Consider the following 27,742-nt stretch of genomic DNA (forward strand, 5'->3'; position numbering starts at 1 on the left):
TGGTGTCACATCCCCCCCCTCCCCCCGGTCCTCAGGACTAATGATAGCTGGTGGTTCATCTCACGTTGTATTTTCTGCACATTGCCTACCCTGCGCTTGTGGTTTAATAATATACTCACCCTGGGGGATTGGTATAACTCATGAATATGACCAGACAAAAATTGTTCAGAGTTAAACATGAAATGGCATAAAAATGTGATACCCAGGATATGGTGCCTTGTGTGTTTTAAAAAGTAGAAACTGGAACACAATATACTACAATCAAGATATTAAAAAGCAAAAAAAATCCAAATATTTCAGTGTGCTAGAATCCTTGTGAGAAGTCTAAGCACATAGTTTGAACATTAAATATTTGTTGAAGACATTTGCTTTTGTAGTAACAAAGTGGTTAATACCATGCTACATATCAATCCATCTCAACCTGGAATTTTGCGGATCCGTACAGGGTTCTGTGAATATCTTTGTGGGGTTCCAGAGGTGCCAGTAGAAATGTGGTTCATACAAGGCAAAGGGGTCAACTAACATTTTACTGACTTACATACGCTGTCAAGTTATACAGACAAGGAGTTTGAGAGTGACATCTCGTCAAATACAAAAACTGAACATTTTACTAACCTCTGCACCAACCATGGTGGGTTGAGGTCTTTAGTGGTGCTACCATTGTCTGTGGGCCTGTGAATTAATCCTCATCTTCCCTAGAGCCCAGTGGATTGAACAAAGCACCAGAACCTATGTTTCCAACGGAAGTAACAATAAAAATTGTAAACGAAACATTTCTTTTTTTTTTCGAGACTAACCAAAAAAAGTCATCATTCCTATCTTCAGTAAAATTTACTACGAGTTGTACAAGTATTTTGTCATATTCATTTCATCGCCATCAAGAATTTCGTTCAATCTCAAAGCGATCGCACTTTGTGGCACACAGAGAATTCTAACACTTTGTCTGAAGTCCTTAAGTGTACCCACTTCTAACATTTGTTGACATCAAAGAAATGTCATTCTGTATTTATTTCATTTTTTCCTTTTTTTTTGTCAGCACAGTGATTCATTATTAAATATTTGCATTCTATTGTAAGTGTATTATCATTTTTGGTTCAGTCAAGCCATCAGAATTTTTAAAAGTTCTCAGAATTTTAAAAGTGTATTATAATGTTTGGTATAAAGCTGGTACGAATCCAGAATGTCCATCCAGAATGTTTAGTCAAGCCATCGGAATTTTAAATGATATGTATCACTGGTGATTAAAGGTTGTTTCCAAAATTTGAAAAGAAAAATTCTGTTGGCAAATTTCTTGTATTTCTATGGTCCATATTGGTATATGGACGATATGGTATTTTTGAAGTAGAAAATTGCTCCAAATTTTGGTCTTTTGAGATTGTGAGACCAGGGTTGATATTTTGAGTCTGATCATTTGCAGTTGTTTTATGTCTAACTTTGGGGTCCTCTTTTAAGATTTTTAGATGTTCAGAATTTTTCTCTTTTTTTGGCTAGAATATGTTTAATCACTATGATAAATAAGATGCTTCAAAGGTATGCAGGATAGGAGATGTAAGCTGTTTGAATACATCTAAATTCACTTTAATTTACCAACAAAATGTCAATATCTTGCATTTCCACCAAGATGTTTATAGATTTAACTATGATTTGAGTTTTATAATCGACATCCCAAAAACATGTGACTCTTAATCACTGTTGTCTACGTGATCTTTATCACAGCACATTCAGAACCTAAATGTAATTTAAATTCTCACTGATGTCAAAGTAACATGCCAGCACATTGGCTGAAAGGCATGGTGCTTGGATGGTCTTTCTTCACGGATGAGTGACCAAGCAAAGAAAAAAGGGAAGGAGGTGGAAAAAATGGTCTCTGAAATGCCAAATCCAATTTTGCACTTTCGACAGTTTTATGAATTCAGTTTTCTGGAAAATTGTCACAGTCCAGTGGTTCTAAACTTGTGGTTTATAAATCAGTCAAGCAATATGTCTGTGGCTTTTAGCAGTATGTTGGTACTAGTGCTGGTCCTCTTCAGTGTATCAGAAGCCTCCAGTCTACAGTACAAGCTGATTAATACTGTAAGGGAACAAGCTTTTAATAGTCATTACTGAAACAGGTTTTAGACTAAAGGTGTGTAGTCTGCAGTTTTAGTTGTCAGATTTCCAGTGATTAAACATGACAAACTTCTTTTTTTACAAGTTGGCTGCAAGTAGTAAGCTGAAATCAAAATTATAAAAGAATGTGGACTTGGAAATATTTGCCTTCTAAGAATTCAGTGTGGCCATAGCAACCGTTCCCTATAGGAAATAGAAGCGTTAGTGTTTAAGGTTATATTCTACTGGTATTGTGTGTGTTCAATTGTTCTTGTGTCACGCGAGAAGGTTGCATAAAGTTCGGTCAAGAAGTGCAAAAGTTTGACGATTTTACTTTTCTTCTCTCGATAATCTAATCTCGTAACAGAAGTTACTTCAGGACTTGGCAGTGAAGCGACCTCAACTTGAAGATTTAGTGAAGCAAGCCGACAGACTTCAGGGTGAAGTCGGAGAGCCGGAGGACCAGAAAACACTGCAAGAGAAAGGTGAGGAGGAGGAGGGCAGTATTGTATTTACAGCTAGATTTAAAGGGAAACTGTGCAGAAGTTGTTTTAATTCTCTCATAGTACAAGAGTTCCCCCATAGACAGCCATCAGGCCGAATGAGGCCATTGAAAGATTTCATTCCACCCTTCGAATAAAATACCGCCTAAATATTCTACTGATCAGGTATGCAAACCCTTAAGGTCCTAAGCTTGATCAACTTGCCAGCATACACTGCATATTGTTCAACCTAAGTATAAAGGCACAACCAACCTATTTCTCCTGTCCTCGTAGAAAATTCAGTGAGAAATCTTGTCATGGAACCACCACAACCTTCTTGAAAGTTCTTGAGGAAGACACCACAATTTTCTCCCGTCAGACTTAATTTTTAATGTTTATCCACTCTTCCCTACATTCTAATAATTCTGTCCAAAATGTTTCTTCTTGAATTGATATCAAGCAGCCAAGGATACCAATCCATTGCCATATGTCCTTGACAAATTTCTAATTCATTTTAAATATGTTATCTCAGACTAGAGAAATATTACTTTCATACTCACTGATGTGTTGTGTTCCTGTCTGAGGGTGGTGACTTAATGGATCTTTTTGCTGAACTAAGTTGTTCAGCCGTTTCATTTGTAACCGTCCATCACAATACAGACGATGCGTGCAGAATAATGTTAACACACATAACGATCAAAGCACATTTTGAAAGGATGTGAAAACGATCACGCTTGATATTTTACGCAGAGGTGTGCATCTGTGTCTGTGTGCAACAAGGGAGGTGCGGTGGCGGAGCGTCCATACAGTCAGGGGGGTCGGATGCCCCCCCGGGCGGACTCAAATGGACTGCTGGCGCCCTTTTCAGCTCTTTACAACGTTTTACTTATTCGCAATTATTGAATTTTTTATTGCGCTCTCATCTACCTATTGACATTTGTCACATTTTGTTGGTGTAATTTGGTGATGACACCTATTTATTCTTCATCTATCTGCAAATTAGCCAGGCCCGGAAAGGGTCATTTCCGGCAATCTAGGGAGTATCTTTCATAAAAAAAAAATCTGTACGCTATGCGCCAACCTGTGGTGGCGCTCCGCTTAGATAGTGTCGAAAGCGCCCCTACAGACCATTCTCGCCCCTCCTGACCTATAACCCTAGCTCAGCCACTGGGGAGGTGGTACTGGAGAGCGAATCGGCGAGAGCAGGTAGAATCGTTCTAGATTTCAAAGACAATTTTGTCTTTATCAAGCAAACATAGGTCCTTGACGACAACTTTCGAACACATCCATCTTTGTTTCATTTACAGTCGACAAGATAAAGGAATTGTGGGATGCTGCTAAAGAGAAGGCCAGTTCTCGAACTGAAGAATTACAGATCATGCTGAGCGACTCGCAGAAATTTCACGAACTGACGGAGGAGCTGATGATATGGCTGACGAAGATGGAAAAGGCTCTGGATGAGAATGAAGTCATCGGCACGGAGATTATCATCCTGCAGGGACAGCTCGAGACTCAAAAGGTATCAGTTATATTTCAGTCGTCTCTTCTATCCTCTTACCCTGAAAATCAACCATACCAAGAATGTTCACGGTCCTTATTGTATAAGATTTCAACTAAGGCCGTCTTGTTCACATTAGAGAATAAAAAAGAGGGAACAGAACCTTTCTTTCCCCCATTCAGGGAGGTTGTATCGCCGACCCAAAACTCATCCACCGTTGGAAAACGGGTGGTGGATTATCGACAAACTAAAGATCAAATTGTCACGATGATTGGTTACAAACATATTCAGCCAGTTTTATGTGATGCAGTACTCCTCCCTCCCTCTCTCAATCCCCCTTGCCTCCCCCCCCATCCCTCATTGATACAGTGTGACTAGAGCAATTAAGCAATCACTCTTCAATCTTGATAGCCCCTCGTTTGTTCAAGATCCTACTGAGAAGGAAAGTCAGTGATTATGAGATCTGATCCTTCTTTGAGCAATCAAGCTATAAAGTTGATCATCCCCCTAATACCACATCCCACTCTCAAATGTTAACAAAGGCTTTAGGGGGAGTGGGTGGGTGATCTACCAAGATTTGACTTCCCCATATTATTGCTGCTACAAATCCTATTGGAACTTCACTTAGTGGTATGTCTTTTTTTTTTTTATTACACAGGCCTACATTGAGGAGATCGAGTCATGGAAGCCCAAGATGACAGAAGTACAGAATTCTGGAGAGAAACTCTCCAAGGACTTTACTTTGGATGATGCTGGACGCATCGAGCAGGTCATGGAGAGCTTGATGTTGAGATGGACTAATGTATGCAGCAGGTAAGATGAGGACCTCAAAGGAGATTTGGGGAGGGGAGGGAAGGGGGGTGAGGGGAGTTAAAATGGAAGGTTAGTGTTATTGGAGTAGTTGAGAAGGCTTCATATAGTAGCATTGTTTGACGGGAAAGGCTTACTGGGGGGAGTGATTAGGCCTTATCTTCCTCCCACGGTTCTAGGGTTATACAACCAGTATGTCATAGATCATTCTTGTTGACAAGTTTTAACTAAAGAATAGGAGAAGGACAAGGACTGACTATGACTTACCCCTCCCATCCCTTACCCCCCCTTCTTGACTCTTCCGTCCCCCATAATCTAATATGGGTGTAATAGTATTTACATTAAATGGGACATTTCTAACATATCTTTATATACATTCTTCCTAACCAATGTATAAATAATAAGCCATTTATATGTCTATTTTTAACTCCTGAATTTACAATTACCTCTTGCTAAATCAAATATCTTTTCTGAAGTAAAACAAAACCTATGATAGCTCAATGGGGGTACCTTTAGTATCAAACCGATGCTTAACCTTGCCAAAAGGTATGGATGCTTTATTGTAAAGCCTGAAAAGTGAGGCTAAGAAAAAAGAGAATTTGAGATGCTGAGGTCTAAAGAGAGGATTGTGTGAACCTCATGTCTCTGTCTTACCAAAATCCAAATAATTTTGTTTGTATTTAATTTTATTAAGTGAATGAACAATGGAAAGCTAACTGCAAACTTATTTAAGAATCTTGAAAAGAGCAGCGAAATTGTCTGACTTGAACAGGATTGAACCTATGACTTCAGAATTATGAGGCCTTTTACCTCACCAACTGATATCTCCACCCCCTTAGTTCATGGCTATCCCCCATATATAACAATCTCTTTGCTCGCAGTGCCAATCAGAAGCCAATTTAATTCGTAAAAGACGGATCAGTGAGAAGCAGGTGACCTTTATTGACCTCCCTCCTCCTGTAATAAGTGGATAATATTCCAAATGCTTTTTTGTATTTTTGAAGTTGTCCTTTTCTCTTCTTGGCAACAACTTCCTGCTCTCTTTGTACACTGAAAATGAGATCAATCAAACCCTTCGCAAAAGTGAATTAGAACATTTCTCACAGAGTATTCTCGTTCTCGACCGTGTCTGCATGAGCTAAGGTATTAACTGGTCTTCGTCTACCTTGATTATGTGGAAGGAACTCTTTTAATTCATCTTTTCCTGTTTTGTTGTTCCTTAGATCGAATGTTAGACTACATGAGTTAGAGTGTGCACTGAATTCACTCCAGGACATCGACAAACAGGTCCACGAGTTTCTGTTGTGGCTCGGAAAAGTGGAATCGCCGATTAAATCTTTGGAGAGGAAGACCCAAACGGAGGAATCTCGTCAGGATCGGGAAAAAGTCAAGGAGTGGCAGGGACAACACCAGGTAAGGGATTCATTTTTTGCTGAATCTTTTTTTTCTTTTTCCGTCCTTTCATCTCTGTAGCTCATGATTCACCTTTGACCTTTAAAGTCATAGACAGATCAATGGAAGAGTTTTAATGTTACTGCAGAAATACTCCTTTGAAAGAGTCTGCAGTCATGGTAGTTGTTGTGAGGCCAAGTTAGAACTGTCATGCAAAACCATCATGGCTCTCCCACTATCTCTCTCTCTCTTTTCCTACAATTTGATTGGTCCACCCATTCTCAAAGAAATTCAAGTTTCAGCTCACCGCCTCCCTCCACCTCCCTCCCTCCCTCCACTTCCTTCCTTTCCCATCCTCCATGAAGGTAAAATATGAGCGATAAGTGTTTCACCTAGGGAGCCTCGAAAAATCGAAACTTCAATCTCAATGAAACACTTATGGCAGAAAGCCTCCTTTCTGTTCCTACTTGACCTCAGTTTTTGTTCATCACCCATATCTCAGAGGTCAATTTTAATTTGTCAGAAGCAGCTCATTAGCTGCTTCCTGCACTGTAAGACCCCAAAGAGACTGGTCTAGCATGTCTTAAAAGTTAATACATAAGTTATTGAACAATAGACTGGGATATTTAAAACAAAACGAAAAATGTGGAGAGGAGCAAAGAAAGCTTTGACTAGAACAGGATTCAAACCGTTGACCTGCGGGTTTCAAGCCCTGACCTTTGTCAACAGAGCTATGCATCGCTTAGTTGGTAGGGATCCCTGCGTACCCATTTCTTTGCCAGTTGGAGGAGGGGTTCTCGAACTTTCAAAGGCATTTCACACCCTCCACCATCAAATTTTGTTCGATAAGCTAGAACACAATGGCTTTCGTAGGGTTGCTGTTAACTGGTTTAATAGCTATTTTTCAGACAGATTACAGTCTGTCAACGTTAATGAAACCATTTCTGCTTCCAAACATACCGAATGTGATGTTCCTCAAGGTTCTATTCTCAGCCCACGTTTATTTATTATTTATGTCAACGACATCATTAGTGCTAGCAACTAAATTCATGTGATATTATGTGCGGATGATACTAACCTGACCTATCCTGACCCTGATGTCACTTCTCTCGTAGAGGCTGTTCAGTCAGAATTTGTTAAAATTCACATCGGTTTTGTGTAAATAAGCTTTCAGAAAATGTTAAGAAAACAACGTCGGTGCTGTTCAGATCCCATTTTAAGCTAGTAGACTTGATTATTCATAGTATCCACCTATGTGGTGCAAAAATATTGTTATCTGATGCCTTCGAGGTTCTTGCCAAACGTCTCTCTTGGAAAGATCACATGCATCATATCTCCATTAAAATTTCAAAGGTTGTTGGAATTATAAATCGCCTTCGCTACCTAGGAATATTCTTATTTTGCTTTAAAACACTCTTATTTTCCAATATGTTTTGTATTGTAATATTATTTGGGGCAGTACATATGCTTCTAGAATTCAACCTATCTTTTTCTTCTAAAACAGGGCCATTCATTCTGTTTTTAATATAGATTATATGCATCATCCAACTCCACTTCTTTGTAAAAAATGAACACCCTTTCAGTTTATGATATAAATTCTTACCACATTGGTAGTTTTTATTTACAACTGGCTACAAGCTACTCTTATTTCCATGTTTAATAGTTTCTTTAATGTAAGTAATGACATGCATTCGTATCTTATAAGTGCATGTTATCATTTCTCAATTCCAAGTTTAGACGCACTTCCCCGCAACACAGCATCCGAATCTAAGGACCTAAACTCTGGAATTCACTCTTATAATGTCTATTAAATGTCTCTCAAATATTACTATTAAAAGTGCTCATAAACATCTTATTACCAAACAACTGTGACTTATAGTTTCTTGGTCATGTTTTAGCTTTTTATCACCATTAGGTAGCTGTGACCCCTTTCTTTGTGTTTTTTCACTCTCTCTTGTATTATTGTCTCATATTTAGATGTAGAGGGCGGTGTTTATAAGCTACTCCAAGCTTCTTGTGGGCACTCCCTCTGTCTCTTTCTCTCTATAAACTTAACATGGTCTGTGTCTTATTATGTTGTTTATTTCAAAAGTGAACTGAATATAGAAGTTCTATGGATCTGACTTAATATGACTATTAGGCTAGCTGGTTACATTGTCATAAACCATCTTTGGACTCTTGTACTCATGAAGACATAATGCATTCTTGATATAAATGGTCACAACAGATTTTTGAAGGTGTGGAGAACAAGCATCTCTCGACAGTCCATGATCAAGACCAGTTTTATCACACACACACACAAAAAAAAACCCCTTTTTTCCAATGTTTAAAAATCTCTCAAATTTCATCTCTGCAGAGGAGTGAAATGTTAAAGATGTTGTTTTTCCCCATTCTTTTCAAGCATTTGAACAGGTTAAATGCAAGTTTACAGTAATGGCCTGTAGGTGTGGGGAGCAAGCATATCTCGACAGTCCATGCTCAAGACCAGTTTTATCACACACACAAAAACAAAACAAAAAAACTGCCTTTTTTTCCAAAGTTTGAAAATCTCTCAAATTTCATCTCTGCAGAAGAGTGAAATGTTAAAGATGTTGTTTTTCCACCATTGTTTTCAATCAATTGAACAGGTTAAATGCAAGTTTACAGTATTCCTGTTGTTGTGATTAAAAATTTGATAAGTGGTAGGTGAAGAAATATTAGAAATTGCCCTTGGCCAATTGAATAAGTTTCAACGTTTGTAAACAAAGACTTCAATTGTTTTAAAGGTAAAACCTGCCCTCAGTCTACAAATTTTTGTCCCTGTTTACAGAAATTTGTAGGAGTTTTTAAAAATGTTCATTTAGTTATTGTATGACTTTTCTGCTCGGTTTAACCTCTTTAACATATCAAAGATTAGGCAGTCACATGAGATCCCGGTTTGATATAAGTTAACTTACAGCTGACCCTGCGTGACCTTAACCCTGGAAGCTGTTTGGATAAGCTGGGGAAAGTATTTCGCAGGGAATTGCAGGCATCTCAAAGGAATTCAATCGACCTTTGATATGGTAGAGGCCAAATGCCATCTATTTGAATAGTCTCTCCCAGGCTTTCCAGTGGTGTTGTGTTATTTATTAAAAGTGTGAGGAAAATTCCATGCAGGGATACACACTAAACAGTGTGTAAGAAAGCTTTGATGTATATATATATCTTAATAAAATATTTCTTATGATTGAAAACACCTGAAACAATTTCCTTTAAATGTGATTCATTTGATAGACTTTAAATATTTTATTTTATAATGGAAGGTATCTGAATTTATCACATGTGTGTTGGACCTGGACAGGGTTGAATGTGGCCTCTTTTAATATTACAATTCATATTACTAATTGAAAAGAATGTTTGATGAAAGTTGAGCCATGTGTATTGTGTGAGAGATATTAAAGAAATAAATAGGAAGGATATGTGTTTGTGTGTGTGTGTGGGGGGGGGGGGGGGGGTTACTGGGAAAGGAAGTGGGAGTTAGAAAAGAGGAAATAGGAAGTGGATAAAACTTTTTGAGGGGGAGCAAAGATTGTCGAGGGTAAAGAGGTGAAACAGCTAGAGCAGGTGGTATCATTTATATTGCTTCAAAGAGATTTAAAAATCCATCAGTACAGTTGTAATGTGTATTGGGTGTGTAACTCTGCCTGCATTCTTACCAAGCCATATATATATGATTACATTTAGTTACATACCCTTCAGTATAGGGGATATATTCCAATGGGGGGGGGTCAGCGCAAAAAATATTATGTGTCCCTCAAATTTTGATTGAATGCTTTGCATCAATTTGCAAGCGGTTGAAGTCTATGTTTAAAGTAACTTCCATCTTTTCTGGGACAATTTCCTACGGACTAGCAGTAACAAATCTTGCATTTCAAGTACATTATCTTTACTTTAACTCTGTCAACATTAGTACTTAGCAAATATTGAACTCCAGAATGTAAAACGTTGTAGTTTGCAAACAGAGTGGGGTTTGTTATTTTCTGAATGCAAAGTACACAGCCTATTTGTCCTCCAAGTGTCCTATTGTCCTCCAAGTGTCCTGTCAATCAGTTATCCATATATATTAAGGGCCAACTTCTCTGTTCCATAAATCACTTTTTTTTAGCCCCAAAGGTTCCACTTTTGACACTTATTTGTTTAAACAAATCCAAGAGATATTTATGAAAAGAAAAAAAAAGAACTTGATTTTAGCCAGAGTAGCTCTGTCTGTTTACATTAGTGATGGCATTTATGGTGTCCCATAGATTGATAATTGTCTGCCTGTCAGCTGTGGTTCCATACATTTACACAAACACACACATACAGAAAAAAGCATCTTGTACTTGGCCTGGCTTCCCTGGGTGCTTTAAGGTCAATTAGATATTAGACTACTACATGCACTGCACAGGCATTTAATGGTTGTATAAACTACAGTGAACTTGTACGATGGCTGCGCTGAATATTTTGACGTGACAGATGGTAAAATTATTGATATGCTGGATGGCAAGTTGACAAAAAAAAAAAAAAAATGATGATTATATTCGGTATGTATGGGGTAATAGCATGGCACTCTGTTATCTGCTGGTGAGGTATATATACTAGTATTGGTTCTTTAGTTTAGTGTGGAATACCAGACTTGCTCAACTTGGGGACATAAATATTGTCAGACAGAATCATTCTAACTGCTTGGCTGTGTAGGAGTAAGATAGGGACTCATAGTATAGTATGCTACTGACTGTGGAAGTCTGGATTTGTTATATCACTGTGCCTCCCCAGTGTGGTATGTATGCATGTACTGTAGTTAAATTTTATAGTGATCATGATTTTGGCATTTTGTCACAACATTATGTCTCTGTGTGGTGTTCGGTAACAGTGCATTGTATTGTATTTTCTAATGGGCGTTTCATCGTTGAAAAAAGTTGGTACAATCCTGAGAAGGTATATATTTGAATTAAATGATTTGAGACAGCATTTCATTCTGTGCATACTGGCATTTCGCAAAATTAATAGTACACTTTAACAATATTGGGGGGGGCAGGGGGGAGACACGGTGTAAAGCACTAGGAAATAAGACAATATTTTTGTCTCTTAGCATATCCTTCTTCACCCCTAGTTCACTTCCCTGCCCTCCCTCTCTCCTCCCTTCTCATCTCCCACCCTCCCATGTCCTTCCCTCCTTCGCCCTCCCGCTTTCCCTCCCACCTTCCTTTCCATCCCCACCCCAAACTTTCCAATGATTTGCATTAACAGTATGATAGTCAGAAATTATGTAGCAAGGTCCTGGGTACTCAGTCAGTCATTAGCATTATGTAGCAACGTCCTGTTTACTCAGTAAAGGCATGATCATCATCTCAAAAGGGAGGGAGGGTACAGGGATAGAGGACAGAAGGGGAGGGGTCATATAGGGATGGGAGGAGACCTAAACTTTCACCAGTTTCTCTCTATCCAATATCTATTTTTAATAGACTGTCCCAAATGGTAAAGTTTGCACATACATATTGGTTGGGAGGTCATCTTGGCAGGTTGGGGGAGAGGGAGAGGGAGGGGAACATGACGGTGGGTGATTTGAATTTATTATCAGATCTTGTTTAGCAAAAGAATTGTGATTCAATAAAATCATTCATGTAAATCGTTAGTAACCATAAGAGCTTGTGTAATCAGTGAATTATTTAAATTGGAAGCATCAAAACAAATCGTTTGGGACATTTTACTTGGTTTGAATTTTGCAAGAATCGACCAAATGAAGTTCAGTCATTGAATAGCAGCTTGTGGTTGCCAAGCACTACAATATAAAACCTGTGTCATGCAGGGGTGCATGGCACCCTTCAATTTAGAGGCTGTAATTGGAATGGTTGCTGCCTTGGTAATATGTGGACTCGTTGAGACGTAGGGGGTCGAAATCCGTAACGCAGTGATGCATTGAAAGGCTTGAATCATCCACCTACTCAATCCTATGTTGCAGATTGTAAACGTTTCTACCCCACCTCCCCCTCATTGTGTCTAAGAATTGCAAATACATGTTGATACATCATACCATTTTAGGAAATTTACAAATCTCCACATATTTTCAGTTGAGCTCATGCTGGTTTGTACACCCACGAACGTTAATGCTCGTTATGATTGCACTAGAAGGGAAAATATACTTCATCTTTGGTAGATTTTAGGACAAAAGAATCTGGATATAAATTTTTGGGGGGAAACAGGTACAGAACATAAAATGCACTGGTTATTTTGAATTTTGAATATGGTAATTTATCCTCGATTATTCTAACTTCTGCCTCTGAAGGCAGCACTGTATATGATCACTAAATTTGTAGCAAGTCAACCAGACAGTTATAACCAGACATAGAGAGAGTTCAAAGTACGATGAAAAGTGATCAATCTTTAGTATGCCTTCAGAATTCTTAATTAGGTAAATAATAAACCTACTTCATTTGATTATGATGACTGTGAACCCAGACCCCTAAGCCCAAACCAATACAGATTCAAATGCAAAACAATTTCATTATTTCAAAATATAGTTTCTCTCATTTTCTCTATTTTTATCTGTTTTTTTGTTTTACCGTATCAAATATTTACCAAATTAGTTCCATTATACTTTGCTGCATATAGCAAATTTGAAAAATTGTCTAAAATCTAACCAAAATGTTTGATCGCTTTTAATTCTCTTGTTGTTTATTTACGTTAACAGCTGTTTTCAATCACTGCACGTTTTATTGCAGGAGCAGAAAAATACCCCTCTAGCCGAACAATTTAGAGTAAATATAAGAAACTAAGAAAAATAAATTTTACATTTAATAGATTCAAAGTCATTTCCTGTTTTTTAGAGCAATTTGCAATGATGTTCAGTAGTAGAAAACAACACAGCTCCTTCTGTGTGCTTTCTCCCAAGAAAATAAACCATTCATTATATATGTGTGTTTAAGGTTCTCTAACTTCTCTACCATTTTATTTTGATAAAGATATTTTTTTTGGGCCTGTTTTTTTATTTGGCATTCCATTTAAAAATATTTGTCCATTGCTGGAGGGGTTGGTACTCACATGTACCAGCCTCATTGCATTGTTGTGTAACATTCACATCAGTCTGCCGGCGAATCTATGCTGAGGTATACACATAAGTTGATTTGGCAAGCCATCTACATTTTCTCAGTAGAGGGGGGGGGTTGGGGGGGCCTTGCATATTTTAGGTTATTAAAGTGGATCCTACCTGACTTTGGAAAATCTCCTTGTCAGACTTTTACTGTGGATGATATTAGAACCTGTTGATATTCTTGGATTTGGAGTGCTCACAAAGCCTGCCCCGAAGGAAAAATCAATATGATGTTAGGACACTAGGTCAATATGAGTTTGAACCATAAGAAAACAAATTAATTTGTTTGGTAGATAGAAAGAGGGAAAAGTCAGAAATAATTTGTTGAATGAAATTTGATGGTATTTAGCAGAAGTGGAAGATGCTCTCTCTCTCTCTCTTTTATTATTATCACTAATGATGAAAAGAATAGTAAAATGTAGAGTTTGATATGTTTTTAATACATATTCATAGAAAGTCACTTTGACAGATGGCCAAATCCTGCATCACATCGGTTCATACAGCAGGGCTCGAAAATAATCTGCAGAATGAGAACAAGGCTTATTAGCAGTTCTTAGAAAAGTTAAATCAGTATTTGTCGGATGCTTGAAGTGTCTACTCTGTCAAGGATCAAAAATATTCTGGAGAATGAAAACAAGGCTAAGCAGTGCTGGGAATAGCTAAAATCAGGATCAATCAGGTGCTTAAAATAACACTAGACTGTTTAGCTAGTTATGTTTAAATTTTGTACATTATAAAATGACGTTGCAAATATCTGACGGGGGGGGGGGGGGAATAAATGGGAATTGGGAAGATTATAAGTTTATGCTGTAAAAAGTTTTACTAAAAACATATAAATGTGAAAAAATGATTAAAGATGAGATAAGATGACATAATTTGGCAGTTGGAAATTGTTTCAGACCAGTTTGACAAGGCTCCTGATGAATTCTCTTTAAGCTTTGGTATAAACACAGCTAACTTGTGGGATAGCCTTAATGGGTTATTCTATGAATACAATACAATTAAGGGTATTAACTGAGTTAGCTTCAGAACATCTCATCAGTGGTGTGCCTGCTCACCTTTCCTGTCACCTGTCACAGTGTAATGTCAGGGAGCTGTTACTGTACCTAGGTCTTGTTCACACTTGAGAAAGCGAAGGGGGGATCGGGATCTTGTTTTCCCACCTTTGGGATACGGGTAGGTGGATCAACATAGAATAAGGAGCACTATTAAAGCAAGCGAGCAAAGGTCACATTAATTGTTTACAAATCAATCAGCTAGTTGTAGTATTTACTGAGTGCCTGCCTTTATACTTGCCACAGCCTGATTATGTGAAAGTGTTGATATCTCACAACGTGTGATCCCCAGAGTGTTCACACTACAACCTTTAGTGTTCATACTACAATCATAATCGCCCAAGCAGGCCAGGATCCTCCCTGAAAGTGAGATCATGATTCTGGGTGGTCTGATCTACACTTTGTGAACTTTCACACTATAAAGTTGATCGCTCTTGGGGTATCATATCTCCCTAGCGCTCTTGAATGTGAACGACACCTTAGTCCAAGTAACAGCCATCCCTGGTAGGATAAATATTCTGGAGATTGTATGCCAAACAGAAAGCTTCTCATCCCACAAGCAGAGGAAGCAGATACAATATTGGAGACAATGTTCAGCATAAACCCCCCCTCCCACCCCCCCTGACAGCTTGAGGCAAAAATGTTCTTGTTTTGGAATTGTCTGCCAGACCTTTTGTGTTCCCCATGTGTTCATGAAACATGTGAAGTCCTACAGTTCACCTTATGTCAGTTACAATGAGAAGGTCATACTTAACTAGATTTGTACTGGTTTCTTTTGTTGTGATGTCCTAGATTATTTTTAGTTACTTCATGGTTTACCTGTCCTAGTTTAATCCAACTAATCTAATTAAACCTGTTGTTTCAGTCAGTTCCATCTCTGCACTCCATTCTTTATTGGTATCTACTCCTGTCTCCCAAATTAAAGTGAGCCGAAGAGAAGAGTTTTGGAAGACTGTAATTACAAATATGCCAGAGGGGAACCGGGAGGGAGGGGTGGAACCAATATTAAAACCTTGGTTTTTTTGAAGCGGCTCCGTGCAATACAACGATACGGTATAATAAAGCCATTCACAATCCATGAAAGTACAAAACCAAAGAGAGAGAGACTAGGTTCTTGTGAACTAATTGTTTTCATGCTCCTTTGATGTCTATAATTTCTATGTATATTGATTATCAAGTCTGTATTAAAGAACATATTCTTGTGCACTATAAGGTCACATTCATTGCCCTACATTTTGGTTTGCTGAAAATTTCCTAAAAAGTTTCTGCGAGTACTCTTGTCAATGGTTTTACCCTTCATATCTCTCTGAAGGAAATATTTGAAGGTCAAATGAGACATTTAAATACTGTCTCTGTGAAAGAAAAATAACAGGACAGGGGAATTACCTTTAAAAGAGTGTAAAACATTGAAGGGGGGGGAGGGGGTTTACCATTATGTCATCTTACCAGTATTTTAGCAACTGTGGGAGGGAGGCAATACAAAGCTAGAATTGATATGGATAAACATATGTTGACTTTTCTTAATTGAAACTAGTAATCTCTTTGATTTTACAGTTAGGGTCATATTGTGAATGTACTGTTATCCTATGTGACAGTTAGCTGGTCACATTAACAGGTTTCATTGCTTCTAAAATGTTTTATACCCTGAATTATGCATGTCAACCAAAAATTTGCACTTAAACTCACTGCCCAAAATACACATCAGCATCGCTGTTACAACTGCAGTAAAAACAAGGGATGCATTTCTCTCCCGACCTAAAACAATGACACTGTGTTTGCAGGCATCTAATATATATGTTTTGCAGATATTTTTGGAGATTTAAATGTCTTTATTAAGTGTGTAAGGTTGTTGCAGATTCAGGAAAGAAAGATCCAACAAGTCAAATATAAATTTATTGGACCCTGTGTACATATTCTGGGACCTGAAATTGAAAGCTCCATTTGTGTTTACGTTGTAACTTGGCATTGTTCCGATCCAGACATTGCAGTCTTTGTGTAATGGTGGGGGGGGGGGGGGGTTTGTATGCTCTCTTAATTGTTGGCAAATGCAAATTAATTCCTGTTTCGATCTGTTTTGGCATAACTAGTTATTAAACGGTTATACTTTCAATCTATTACTTTTCTCTTTCCATAAATGGAGCCAGATTTTGACAAAGTCAACAACAGCAAATTACAGCTGTGAAACCAAAACTTTGATCCAAAGTTTTATTTCTCCCTCACTCGCTCTTGAACCATTTACAGGATGACATCAGAACAGTTTCAGAACACTACTGGTCATTCAGTTGTGAAGGTTTCATCTTGAACTTGATCCAGTTTAAGTGACTCATAGAAACTGTTGTAACTTGATGACAACCACACTGGGAAGTTAAATCTTCCTGGGGATTTATTGCCAAAAGTTTTTGACTGCCTGTAACAAAAGTCAAAAAGTTTCCTACATGGTCTAATTAGCGAGGGAAAGTAGATTCCCTAAGGTAGCATCAGTTTGCCTAGAATGTCACATTCCAACGCCAACCTCAAAACAAGGCAGGGTTCTGTTCTCCTCTGAACAGGGTCAGTGGAGGGTTTATGCATACCCTACAGTGTGCACTTCCCAAGGTACCCAAAAGTTACACAATGGTACTGACTTGACTGACCTCACTCACTTGCCATGTGGATTTGACAAGAGCTGTTGTGCAATGAAAAACAATTTCTCCTCCTTCCATGGATTGGATGTTGGTATGGTTTTTGGGTGAACATTTATGTTATTTGCTTGGGAATGTGACAGGTCAACTCCATGTACTACAGCATTTATAAGATATATAAACTGTGTACACAATTTAGAAAGCTGTTTACAATTCATGTTGTGAAAAATATGTTTGGCAGTTCAACTGCAGGGGTAGGATAAATCCCTGTTCTTGTAAACATTTATCTTTCAAGTGATGATATCTGGATGTTAGATGGTTTATATACCAGTCATAGGGCAATGCAGATTGTTTGGAAGTCTGGTGAGCTTTTGTCTGTGTCTAATTTCTGTCTCTGTCTGGGATTGGAAATATTGGAAGGAGTATTGTTTCATTTCATTTTCCTCAGAAATAGCTATTATTCCTGCAGAATCTGTGTTTTGCCTCTTAATCATCTTTTACCAGCGTTTCACATTGATTTGTGTGGTGGACTGATCCCTTGTTTGCCATTGTTTATTTTGTTGTCTTTTCCGGAGAGGAATGATCGATAAATCGTTTAGACCAGTGTCGGTATTCAGCTTTTCTTTCATTTTGGGTCTCTCTTGTTGGATATTATCACAGGCTTGGAGTAAAGTCAAAGCCTGAGCCTTGGTATGTCACTGCATGGGATGACCTTTGACATGGATGAATGTTGTTCCATTTCGGAATTTTAAATTTCCCGTCAGTTGTACGTCACTGCCGTGTGTCTCAGAGTCAGTTATTTTTTTTTCCTTTTACATTCCATCGGTTTTTCCTTCTTTCTAAGAATGCTAAGAATATCGTGGAAATAATACTATTTCCTTCCTCCAGCCCTACGTACCTGTTCAACCGTTTGCCTACTCTTATTTTTATTTGTAACCTGTTAAAAAATTGCTTAGAAAATGAGTGTATGCAGTGTAAATATTCATGACTAGGTGAGTTTTGATTTGACCTAGGGAGAAGGTAGCTATAGGGGGAAGGGAGCTATAGGGGGAAGGGAGCTTTCGAAAAGTGTGTCCACCCCCTCTTCCAGTACACACCAACACCCTGTTCATTACATCTAAATTCTAATCTTTCCAATTTCCACTCCATATGGAATTTTCTATCGCTGCTTTTCTATTCAGTTGATCCACTTGGTCCACAGGTGTTAAACTACATGCAAAAGTATTTGCGAACTGGAGTGGGGGGGGGGGGGGTGGTGCCCGGCAGTTATACTGTTCCCATACCTCCCTATGTGCAAAAGCAATGACCGCTAATGAGATGTTTTCATTATTTTTAACAGTCAAAATCCAAGGAGGATCTCAGGGACAATGAACACAAAGCCAAGGTTTGTTGTTTCTTGCATGGTGATGAGCTAGCTTGCACATACCTTTTAAGGCAGAGATGGTGATACTGTGGGGTCATATGGCACTGGTTACCATGGTGACGGGTATACAAAAGAAAGCTGCATTTCCTCAAACTTTGATCAAGTTGAACTTCTTGTGAAGCAATGTAGTTTTATAACAATTGCTTGCTTGTTCTTTGCGCTTTGGCCATTTCTCAAAAGTAGATCTGATTATTATTTAGCAAATTGGAACAATGACTTAATGGTCGGTGAAAAATTTGTATTGCTGCATTGTATATTGCTTTGATTATAAATAGTGAAATTACCCAGCAAAGATAGGAAGGATTAACTTAAAGGCTTTCACCAGGATGCATGGGGCTGGGGGAGGGGGATAGTTGGTTGGAGTTGGAGTTTGGGTTTGATGGAAAGCAAAGAAATCTGTTAGCATTAGGGGAAACCAGATGAAAAATAAATTTACATTTTGGCAGGCAAAATTAAACATTCATTATACATAGGCTGTCCATGTGAATCTCAATCCCTTTTCAATTCCTCTCCCCACCCCAACCCCCTCCCCCTTTCCCCCAACATCCTAAAAATAATCACCTGACTCACCTGCAGGCTAAACAATTATTTTTAACAACAACAAAAACAAAGAACTAATTTTCTAACTGCTGGGATGTCAAACTGACCCTCTGAACATGTATGGTTTAATTTGTTTGCATAAATGACATTCAACTCAGGATGGTAGTTGTAACTTTTCCTATAGCATTTGATTTCTTATTGTTGGATGGTGCTTTGGTACTGCGCTGCTTTCCGATTCTTTTCTTTGTTTCTGCAAGAGCTTTGGTGCTTGCTTTTAGTAAATCTCAGCTTATATATTTATATATACATGTTTATTTATTTATATTCAGTCTTTCTGTTTTCTATTTTTTTTCATTAATTTTTTTTTCTAATGTATATTTACATGTTGGAAACATTTTCTTTTTGTGTGTATACATATTAGTTGGTTATTTATAGTAAACAATATTCCATTTTGGAATGCCTGTTGCAAACAATAACTGTGCACATATATATTTATATAGCATCGAGTGCCACATACGGTAAGATAGGTAGGCTGTATAGGCCCTAAATTAGAGCACGCTCTAATTGCTAGAAGTTTTCAAGAAATACTTTCCTGGAGGTCTTTACTCTCCAAGTTGTTGTCAGAAATTTTTAAGGAACACACAAGATGACTGACTGTCCCAGTGAGGAAAATATCCATCAACGGTTGTAATAAAAAAAGTTTAAGAAATTTGACCAAAGGTGACCATATTTGAACACCTAGCATATTTGGGGCCAATACAGCATACCTTTAAGTCTCAAATGTAGTTCACAAAACTAGCTTAGGGTTAAATGGGTCAGTCAGTTGAAAGTTATATGTTTTGGATGCTTTTATAACTTAACCAATTGAAAATAAAAACAGACTCAAACCAAATTAAGCTACCAAACAGACCCAAAGTACACTACAGTAGTTGAAACTATTGAGGTGATCCAAATAATGCAGTACCAAATATCCCCCCACCCCCGCCCCCCCACCCCTACCTTCCTCCCTTCAATCTAAGAGATCAAGAGACTGGGATATATAACAAGGATTTATTATTGCTATAAACAAAATATCCCACAGTTTTACTAAATATTTGATGCATGAACAAAACATGTTGTCACTGCCTTGCAATTATGATTTCTATGTTTCATATTTTCTACCACTGTCAGTGATGGATTATAAAATGAAGGTTTCAGTTCACTTGTTTAATAGCTTCGTCATATCTTGGGTTCTTATTCGCTAAAAGGAGAGTATAAAACTCCCAACATTTCGGATATATAAATAAGATTTCCGAAAGACTTCATCTAAGTTCTGTAATCTACAAAATTTTACACCATGAACAGAAACAAAACTGTTGAATAAAATTACAGTGGTGCAATGACAGCAGATGGTTAAAAAAAAAAATAAATAAATAAAAAAAAAAGAGACCTTACATAGCGCCAAATTAGTAGACAAAAGTCACTGCTCAGGGCACTTTACAGAGAAAGCAGATTAATTTACAAAAGAACAAGTGAAAAGATAGGTCTTAAGTAAACTTTTGGTTACATGTGCTCTGTTTAATATGAGGATGGAATTGGGTGGTGTCTAACAAATGACCTTTGACCTCATGAAGTCGGGTCATCATGTAAATTTATATACAACCAGTGATTGGATCCTTTCCAAATTGTATTCTGCTTTGTGCATTTTTAAAAACAAACTACATGACAAAATGTCTGGATGAATACATTTTAATGTTGAATATATTGCCAACACACACTCAATACTATCAATTGGTGTCCATTTTCATCAATTACAATTAATTGTTTTTTTTATGTTTTTTTTATATTATTTTTATTGTCGCTGGAAATTTGCGACCAAACTCCCACTGCTTCTTATGAGTGGATTGTTTATTTGAAGATTGCATTTTCATCATCGTAAAGTTGTTATTTGCTTCGCTTATTTAATTAAGTTAGCTCCAAAGGGTATCTTCCCAGGTCTTTTGAAAGTACTTCGTTCATTACCCAGCTCTGTTCAATATCTTTCCCAGCATTCCGCTGAGACAGTAATACTGTACCTGTAGCATCATCAGCCTGTTTATTAGGATGTCGATCAACAAACCTAGCACTCGAGTGTGAGCTAAGAGCAGAACTTAATACAGAGTGTGTGCTCTTATCAAGAAGTGTCAATTAGTTTTGAGGTTTTGTGATAAGAGGTTTTGTAAATATCCGTCTCTTTTGGTGGATAATTTACCTGTACTAGCTTTTTCTTCTTGTTAAGGGGGGGACAGTGTCATTAAGTGGGGCATTCTTTAAACAGTCCATTCTTTTCCTTCTTCTGTAATAACCATGAGCAAACTTTAAAAAATTTATCTCTGGAAAAGCCATCATCGAGAAACAAGCTGTTCAGATGGCTCAATTGTCTATAGGAGTGTTGAAGTTTTTTTCTGTCACAGCTGTGCAGGTGTTGGAATGTTAACTTGGGATTATCAATCACAAAACCAGAGGAATATTTACACTACCAGGCACAAAATGTCAGTGTTTTATCCAAAAATCAATTCTGAATAAAGCCAGAGGGAGTAAAAACATCAAGAAGAAGAAATTGTGTGTTTTTTTTCCCTAACTTTCAAAAATATGAAGTATTTCTTTTATTTGCTGTCAGTTTACAAAAAAATACAGATTTGGAATTTTATAAAGTTGCTTGAATTTTCTGGAGAATTTGTTTCGGGGGGGAATTTTCTGCCTGTCGTAATGTTAACTAGATTTAATAAACGATTTGAATGATTTGTGTTTTTTTTTTTGACCGTTGGGAACATTTCTAGCTTTCTGTGATCCTATTTGCTGTTAACATCTGTCCGGTTATCAACGGATCCATCAAGGTGACAAAGCTTTGAAAGTTTTGTGTGTTTTGGCTTCTTTATAGGTTAAAACTTTGCTCACAGGTTCTGTTTTTTAGCTTCAGTTCAGTCAAATTTATTTCAAATTTTGAAGAAATAGGCGGAAATATAGTAGTTTGAGTGTTGAAATGTCTAAGACTTTTCACCCTTGAGAGCCAAAAGTGTTAAAAGAAGTTTGCATATTTTACAGTAGCAAGAGAAATGTAGTACTTACAGTGCCAGCAAAGTCCAAGTTAGAAATCCATAAAACAAAATGATTAATAGTTAGTTAATTCTTACTGGATAACCATCTTAATTCCTCTACATCTATTAAGAAACTTTTAACAGAGAAAAAATGTAGTTTTGTGAAATATGAATGATTTCATAGGAACCATGCTAGAAGATATATATTTGTTTGTTAAAATCTCCAACAAAATAAGCAAATGTTGACCAGTTTTTACACCAATTTTTTAAGTAATTGTGAAATTTGACAAAAGGCCGCTCAGTTCGTCATTGGGTGATCTCGTACTTGTTCACTAGCAATCTTCATCAGTCCGTCCCCTGTTTACAGATATTTAAAACAGAAAATTGATTTCTACCCCAGCGTCTATGTTTCGTCTATGTTTCATCTCTCTCCGTTTACCAGCTGTGAGCCCGGAATAAAAAAAGTGCAATGATTCATGGTCTGTTTTAATTGTCCTGTTATTGATTTTTGGAGGCAACTGTCCACTGTTTCCCGATTCAGCTTTTGTATGAAAAGAATGTTTGATGTTCTTGTTAATTCCATCTAAGACATTTGTTGTTCTGCTCTGTTGACACTGCCATTCAAAAGTCTTGGCTTTGATGTTGGTTTTTAAGCTCAAGATGCTTGGTTAGTTCTGTTCGCCGGTCTCCCTCCACATAGCTCGGAGGCTTCTAGCGGCTGGTGATCATTGGACGTGTAGGAAGAAAGGAGGCTGGAAGGCTCACCCTCAAATTTGCTTCCTCATGGGGTACCATCAAACAAGACAAGACAGAATCCAACAGTATTGTAGTCACTGTTAACTCTCTGGCCGGATCTGTATGTGAACAGCCGTCAATTTGAAATGTTCTAAACAAAAAAAGAAGTCCCTTTCACAGCTCGTTGCCTCCTTCTGCTACAAATTTTCCGAAAGTTATTTGGACATTTGGTTATTACTCTTTTTCCTGGGCGATCTGTTTTGTGTTCGGTAATGTTGCCGGGGTGTGTTTAAATAGCGAGAGACGATGATTAATGCATTTGTCAATTTTTGGTGTCAGTAGTCTCTTTCTCTTTGATGGAATGTTTTAGACGGTGGAACGTAAGAACAGTTCGACTGTTCTCCGAGGGTTACTTCTCTTTCTTTTCCTGGCTAGCATCATGGATGTAAGACCCTTTCTGAATCCTCAATCAGCGGGGGAAACAATCAGTCTCGTGACGGAATTCGACAGTGCGAGACAGTAAACAAATCTGTCTTCCTACTTCATCCAGAGAGCAGAGAAAAGTTACTCTTCTTCGTGGCAAAGACATCCGCGAAGAAGGGAGAAACATATCAGACGTTCAAAGCAACTCGAAGGATTTACAGAGATATTTGGAGAATTATTTATGGAATATTTCTTCTCACAGGACAGTGTGGTTAGAGAAACGCATTTCCAAATTCCCATGGTGGGAAATATTTTGCCTGTTTTTTAAAGTGGTCTACTTTTGCGGAAAAATATAATTTCTCACTGATCATAAGTTGTTTTATGTCTATAAATTGCATTTTTCTCCCCTTCCAAGGGTTCAAGTGTGCCTTGTGAACATTACCTGAAAAAATGGTAACTTTAGAGATTGACAGTTTTGAATAATTTATACTCATCTGAGAAAAAGGTTCTTATTATGAGTGAAAAAAAAGCAATTTTATTCTCTCCTAAATTTTTGCCAATATATGACCTTCTTTGGAACCAAACAAGAAAATGTAAAAAACATCTCAGAAAGTTCTCTCCTACTCTAGCATTTTGGGTATCGTCGGTAAACCTCTCAGTGTTCTCTCTCTTTCACTCTGGTTCCACATTTATGAATTTTTAGTGGAGACAACTTTTTGAAAGTCTCCATAACTTGATTTAAGTCCTTTCCCAGGAGGATCTGACATCACCTTCAATTCCCCCCCTGCCCCTGCATACATCAATTTTCCATAAGATTTTATCATGATTCTCCCATAGTATGGTAATGTGAAGGTTTTCCTTTTCTTGGCTTAGTCTCCTCCTATTGTCGGTGTCTTTCTGTCGTGATTTATTTCGAGAGACGGACGATCAATCTCGATCTCCGTCCCCGTGAACGGAAAATCAAGGTTTCCACGAGGTTGCCACTTCTGTCGTTGTCGGATTAATGCATTTCAAAACCGAGTAACAGTAAACTCTGTAAGCCTACGGTTTTAATTCCTGCCAAAAAGACAAAGATACAAGATCATTTTAAAACGTCTGGCTGTGGATATATAATTGTTTTTGTGAAAGGAAGTAATAAAATAACATTCCTAAATCCCGAATCATGACTGACGTAGAATGGGATTTCGAGATTGTCGATTTGGACGAGATTGATAAATGGGTAAGGGTTTTGATTTCTCTGTAATGTATTATTCTGAAAGTTCATGCCATTTATGTGAGATTATTGCAGATTTTAGGTATTTATAGTAGTTATCCCTGTCACCTCATTAGACGTATATTTCAGAAAAGTAAGATATTACTGTCGTGAATTGTATAGTATTTATCCCATTATCCACTGCGGTTGTTAGGAGCAGGGTATGGGACGGGGGTTACTAAGGGAAAAGGGGGGTTCGCATGTGATAATAAGCTTCAATCTCCAATTATCGGGGATGTAAATCAAGTGCTATGAATATTCACTACATGTAAATTCTTGAGCCATGATGTCTTGATCAATGAGTGAGCTACCTATATGTTTACTCATTCATTTAAGAATATGAACTTTTTTTTCAATAATATAAAAAAACTGTGTGACCCTATGCATCAACTGTTCATGTCAGTGTCCAGTAAACCTGTATGAAGAAATGTGCCTTTTAGTAAATGTAAAGTAAGTTAAAAAATAAATGGCAACAAAATTGACAATATTTACCAAGGAAAAAATTGCCAGGCAAAATAATTGAATTTTCTGAAGTAAATGCATCTATTTCTGAGAGATCAGTGGGGTGAATTAAAGTTTGCTACAAACCCATCATTATCCTGCAAAAAATTCTTGCTGTGTAATTTCTCAACAATTTGAAACAAATTGGAAATTTATCTCGGTATCCAACCACCCACCAGGCGTACATATAGAATTTTCTTCGAAAAGAGTGGTTTTGATAAAAATCTGTAATGGACTTCCTGCGGAGGGAAGCGTAACTTTCAAGCTTTTGTATAGGACCAAATTATTATATGCATGCTGCTAGCTGAGTAGAGAGCATGCCAACACATCTTATAACCACAAAAATTACAAAGTGAAGACATTCTTATGATGTAGACTTATTAGACTTGCTGGCAGGAAGCTAGCTGTAGGTAACTATAAAGTCTGTACAGTCACTCCTTGACCTCCTGGGATGCCTGACATATACTGTTAGATATTTGTTGAGTCATAGTCAGGATGGGAGCTTGTTGAAATGGTGTGCGCTTTCAGTACCACTAAAGGGTAAAACAATACTTGTAAGCAGTCCTGTGACATGGTATATGCCTTTATAGCGACGAGAACATTGTCCTAGACTGAGTAGTCCAGTCACTTTAAGTGAAGAGCCTCAGATGTTTAAAGGGTCATTACTCGAAAAGAGGTACAGAATAACAACATGGACTGAAATCAGTTCTTCTCGACAGTCAGATCACAAAATTATTTTGTGCCTGAAGTCATCCTTTAAATGATTATTCAGTGATAAAGAATGGATGACACTCAACATGAATTTTTCAATGATATATTTGGAATGCAACGTTTCCAAAGTTGAGTTGTGTTTGCATCTGAGGAACTGATCTAAAGGTCTGTGTTTTAGACTGAGCAGTCCAGTCACTTTAAGTGAAGAGTCTGGTCACATGTACAGTATGTCCAAAGTGTCATTTCTCAAAATATAAAAGTGGTATAGAAATGCAACTTGGACTGACAGCAGTGATATTTTTTTTACAGTCATGTCACAAAATTAATTTTGTGCCTAAAAGTCATCCTTCCTATGTTTACTTAAGGCTGATCAGAGGTGTGAATAAGGGAGGGATGCTGTGGGGTGTTTGTGTGTGTCTCTGTGCTGTTTTGTGTTAATGTTATTTTTGGGGGGGGGGGTGGTTATTTGGGTTTTTACGCCTTGAGCGCTCCGCAGAGTGGATATGTGCGCATTATAAATCCTTAATTATATATTATTAATACTACTATTATTTGTTTGACCTACTTACTGCTTCATGTGACATGTGCTCATCCCTGGTGAAAGAAAAAAGTTGTTACAACCTATTAACCATCTTATTGTCCACTTAGCTTGTTGAAACTGCTGTTTGACCGTGTAATAAACACACTTTGTCAACACCCATGCAGGAAGGCAGCAGAACGAAGTTCTGTTAGTTTTAGGCCTAGAATTTTCCACCGGTGATTAATAAAGCACTATACTGCAACTAAGCAGACGTCAGTAAGCTGCTGAGGGCAAACCATCATAAGAAATTTGTATGCTCCAGATATTGTTATGAACAAACTCCCATAAACAACTTAAGAAACTTTTGACCTATCATGTTGAGGGAGGATGGTGGGGGGGGCCCGGGGGGATACTAGGGGTGAGATCAGAGAACTCAATATGTTTCAAAAAACATATCAACACATTTGCACTTCTCTTGTTCTTATATGTTTTCTCTTTTATTCATTGTGTTAAATACTTCCTTTGAAAGAGATTACCTTTGTTAAAACTGTTGTTGATAAAGTTTTTTCACATCTCCTAATACTAACATGGTGATCATGTTCACCATAAAAATATGAAATGAGGAACATTGGGTAAAACTGAGAGTATTCACTTGGAGTGTGAAATTGTTACACCTTGGCAGAATGGCACAATAAGATATATTGAAACCTGCTCAGCTTTTCCCTCTAATAGTTGAGGCCTTTGAGGGGATGGAATAAATCATTGTATCTCCCAATCACAGTAAAATTCTTCCTCTCCATCAGCATTGTTATAACACAATGTAGACAGCTTCTTAGAAACTGCTATATATCATCGATATAGGCTACTCCTAGACTGTATGCTATAAGTACAGTATGTTAGGATATACAGTATATGCATGGTTACTAGGGGATGCAGATCCAGAGCTCTACCAATGAGATAATAATTCCTGTTAGTGTTGTGTGTTGGTAAAAGTGACTGCAGATTCATTGCTGCCAAGAACTGGAGCAAGATATTTGTTACCAGTCTATGCCAGACTTGGAGATGCCTCTCAAAGCTGACAGTTTTATCACCCTTCTTGCCCCTTCTAGTTGACTTGAGTTTCTTCATCTCCTTGCGGTTTGCAATCCTTGACATGTTCACTTCACACATGAAGAGGAGAGCAGCTCAAAACCAGTACTGGAGATTCATTATGAGATGTTTTCTTGCATTTAAGCACTATTTACTCTTTGTATATGATAGTCACAGTTTTTTCGTTCTCCCGAAAAAATGAGGCCCTGTGTGCCCCAAAGGGGCACCTTTTTTATTCCGAGATAGATTTATTATTTTATATACATCTTAGAGCAGAAAGAATGAAAGATGGCTTGATACATTTCCTCCTCTGCGGCGTTATCATATGTCTTCACTTCCTATTTGGTGTGATCTGGTCCCTGGTGTGTATATTCCTCAGATATCTTAAGAAACTAGATACAGCAGGAAAACAAGCTCTTACATTACTTCTGATCTTCAAAGAATTTCTGTCAGTAA

General features: G+C 37.7%; 1 protein-coding gene across 6 annotated transcripts in view; it reads left to right on the forward strand.

Moving 5' to 3' along the window:
- Positions 1-27,742, forward strand: part of LOC139963064 (dystrophin-like) — a 75,005-nt gene that overhangs the window by 11,160 nt on the left and 36,103 nt on the right. For 4 of the 6 annotated variants that reach the window (XM_071963542.1, XM_071963544.1, XM_071963546.1 and 1 more), the window contains 5 exons: positions 2,456-2,573; positions 3,878-4,089; positions 4,727-4,881; positions 6,102-6,291; positions 18,376-18,420. In XM_071963542.1, coding sequence (XP_071819643.1) covers positions 2,456-2,573; positions 3,878-4,089; positions 4,727-4,881; positions 6,102-6,291; positions 18,376-18,420 — 720 coding nt within the window. Of the gene's footprint in view, positions 1-2,108; positions 2,126-2,455; positions 2,574-3,877; positions 4,090-4,726; positions 4,882-6,101; positions 6,292-18,375; positions 18,421-27,742 lie in introns of those variants that run through there. The other 2 variants (XM_071963548.1, XM_071963543.1) reach the window with 2 other exon arrangements.

The sequence above is a fragment of the Apostichopus japonicus genome, chromosome 21, assembly GCF_037975245.1.
Source record: "Apostichopus japonicus isolate 1M-3 chromosome 21, ASM3797524v1, whole genome shotgun sequence".
In the NCBI taxonomy this organism is placed as follows: domain Eukaryota; kingdom Metazoa; phylum Echinodermata; class Holothuroidea; order Aspidochirotida; family Stichopodidae; genus Apostichopus; species Apostichopus japonicus.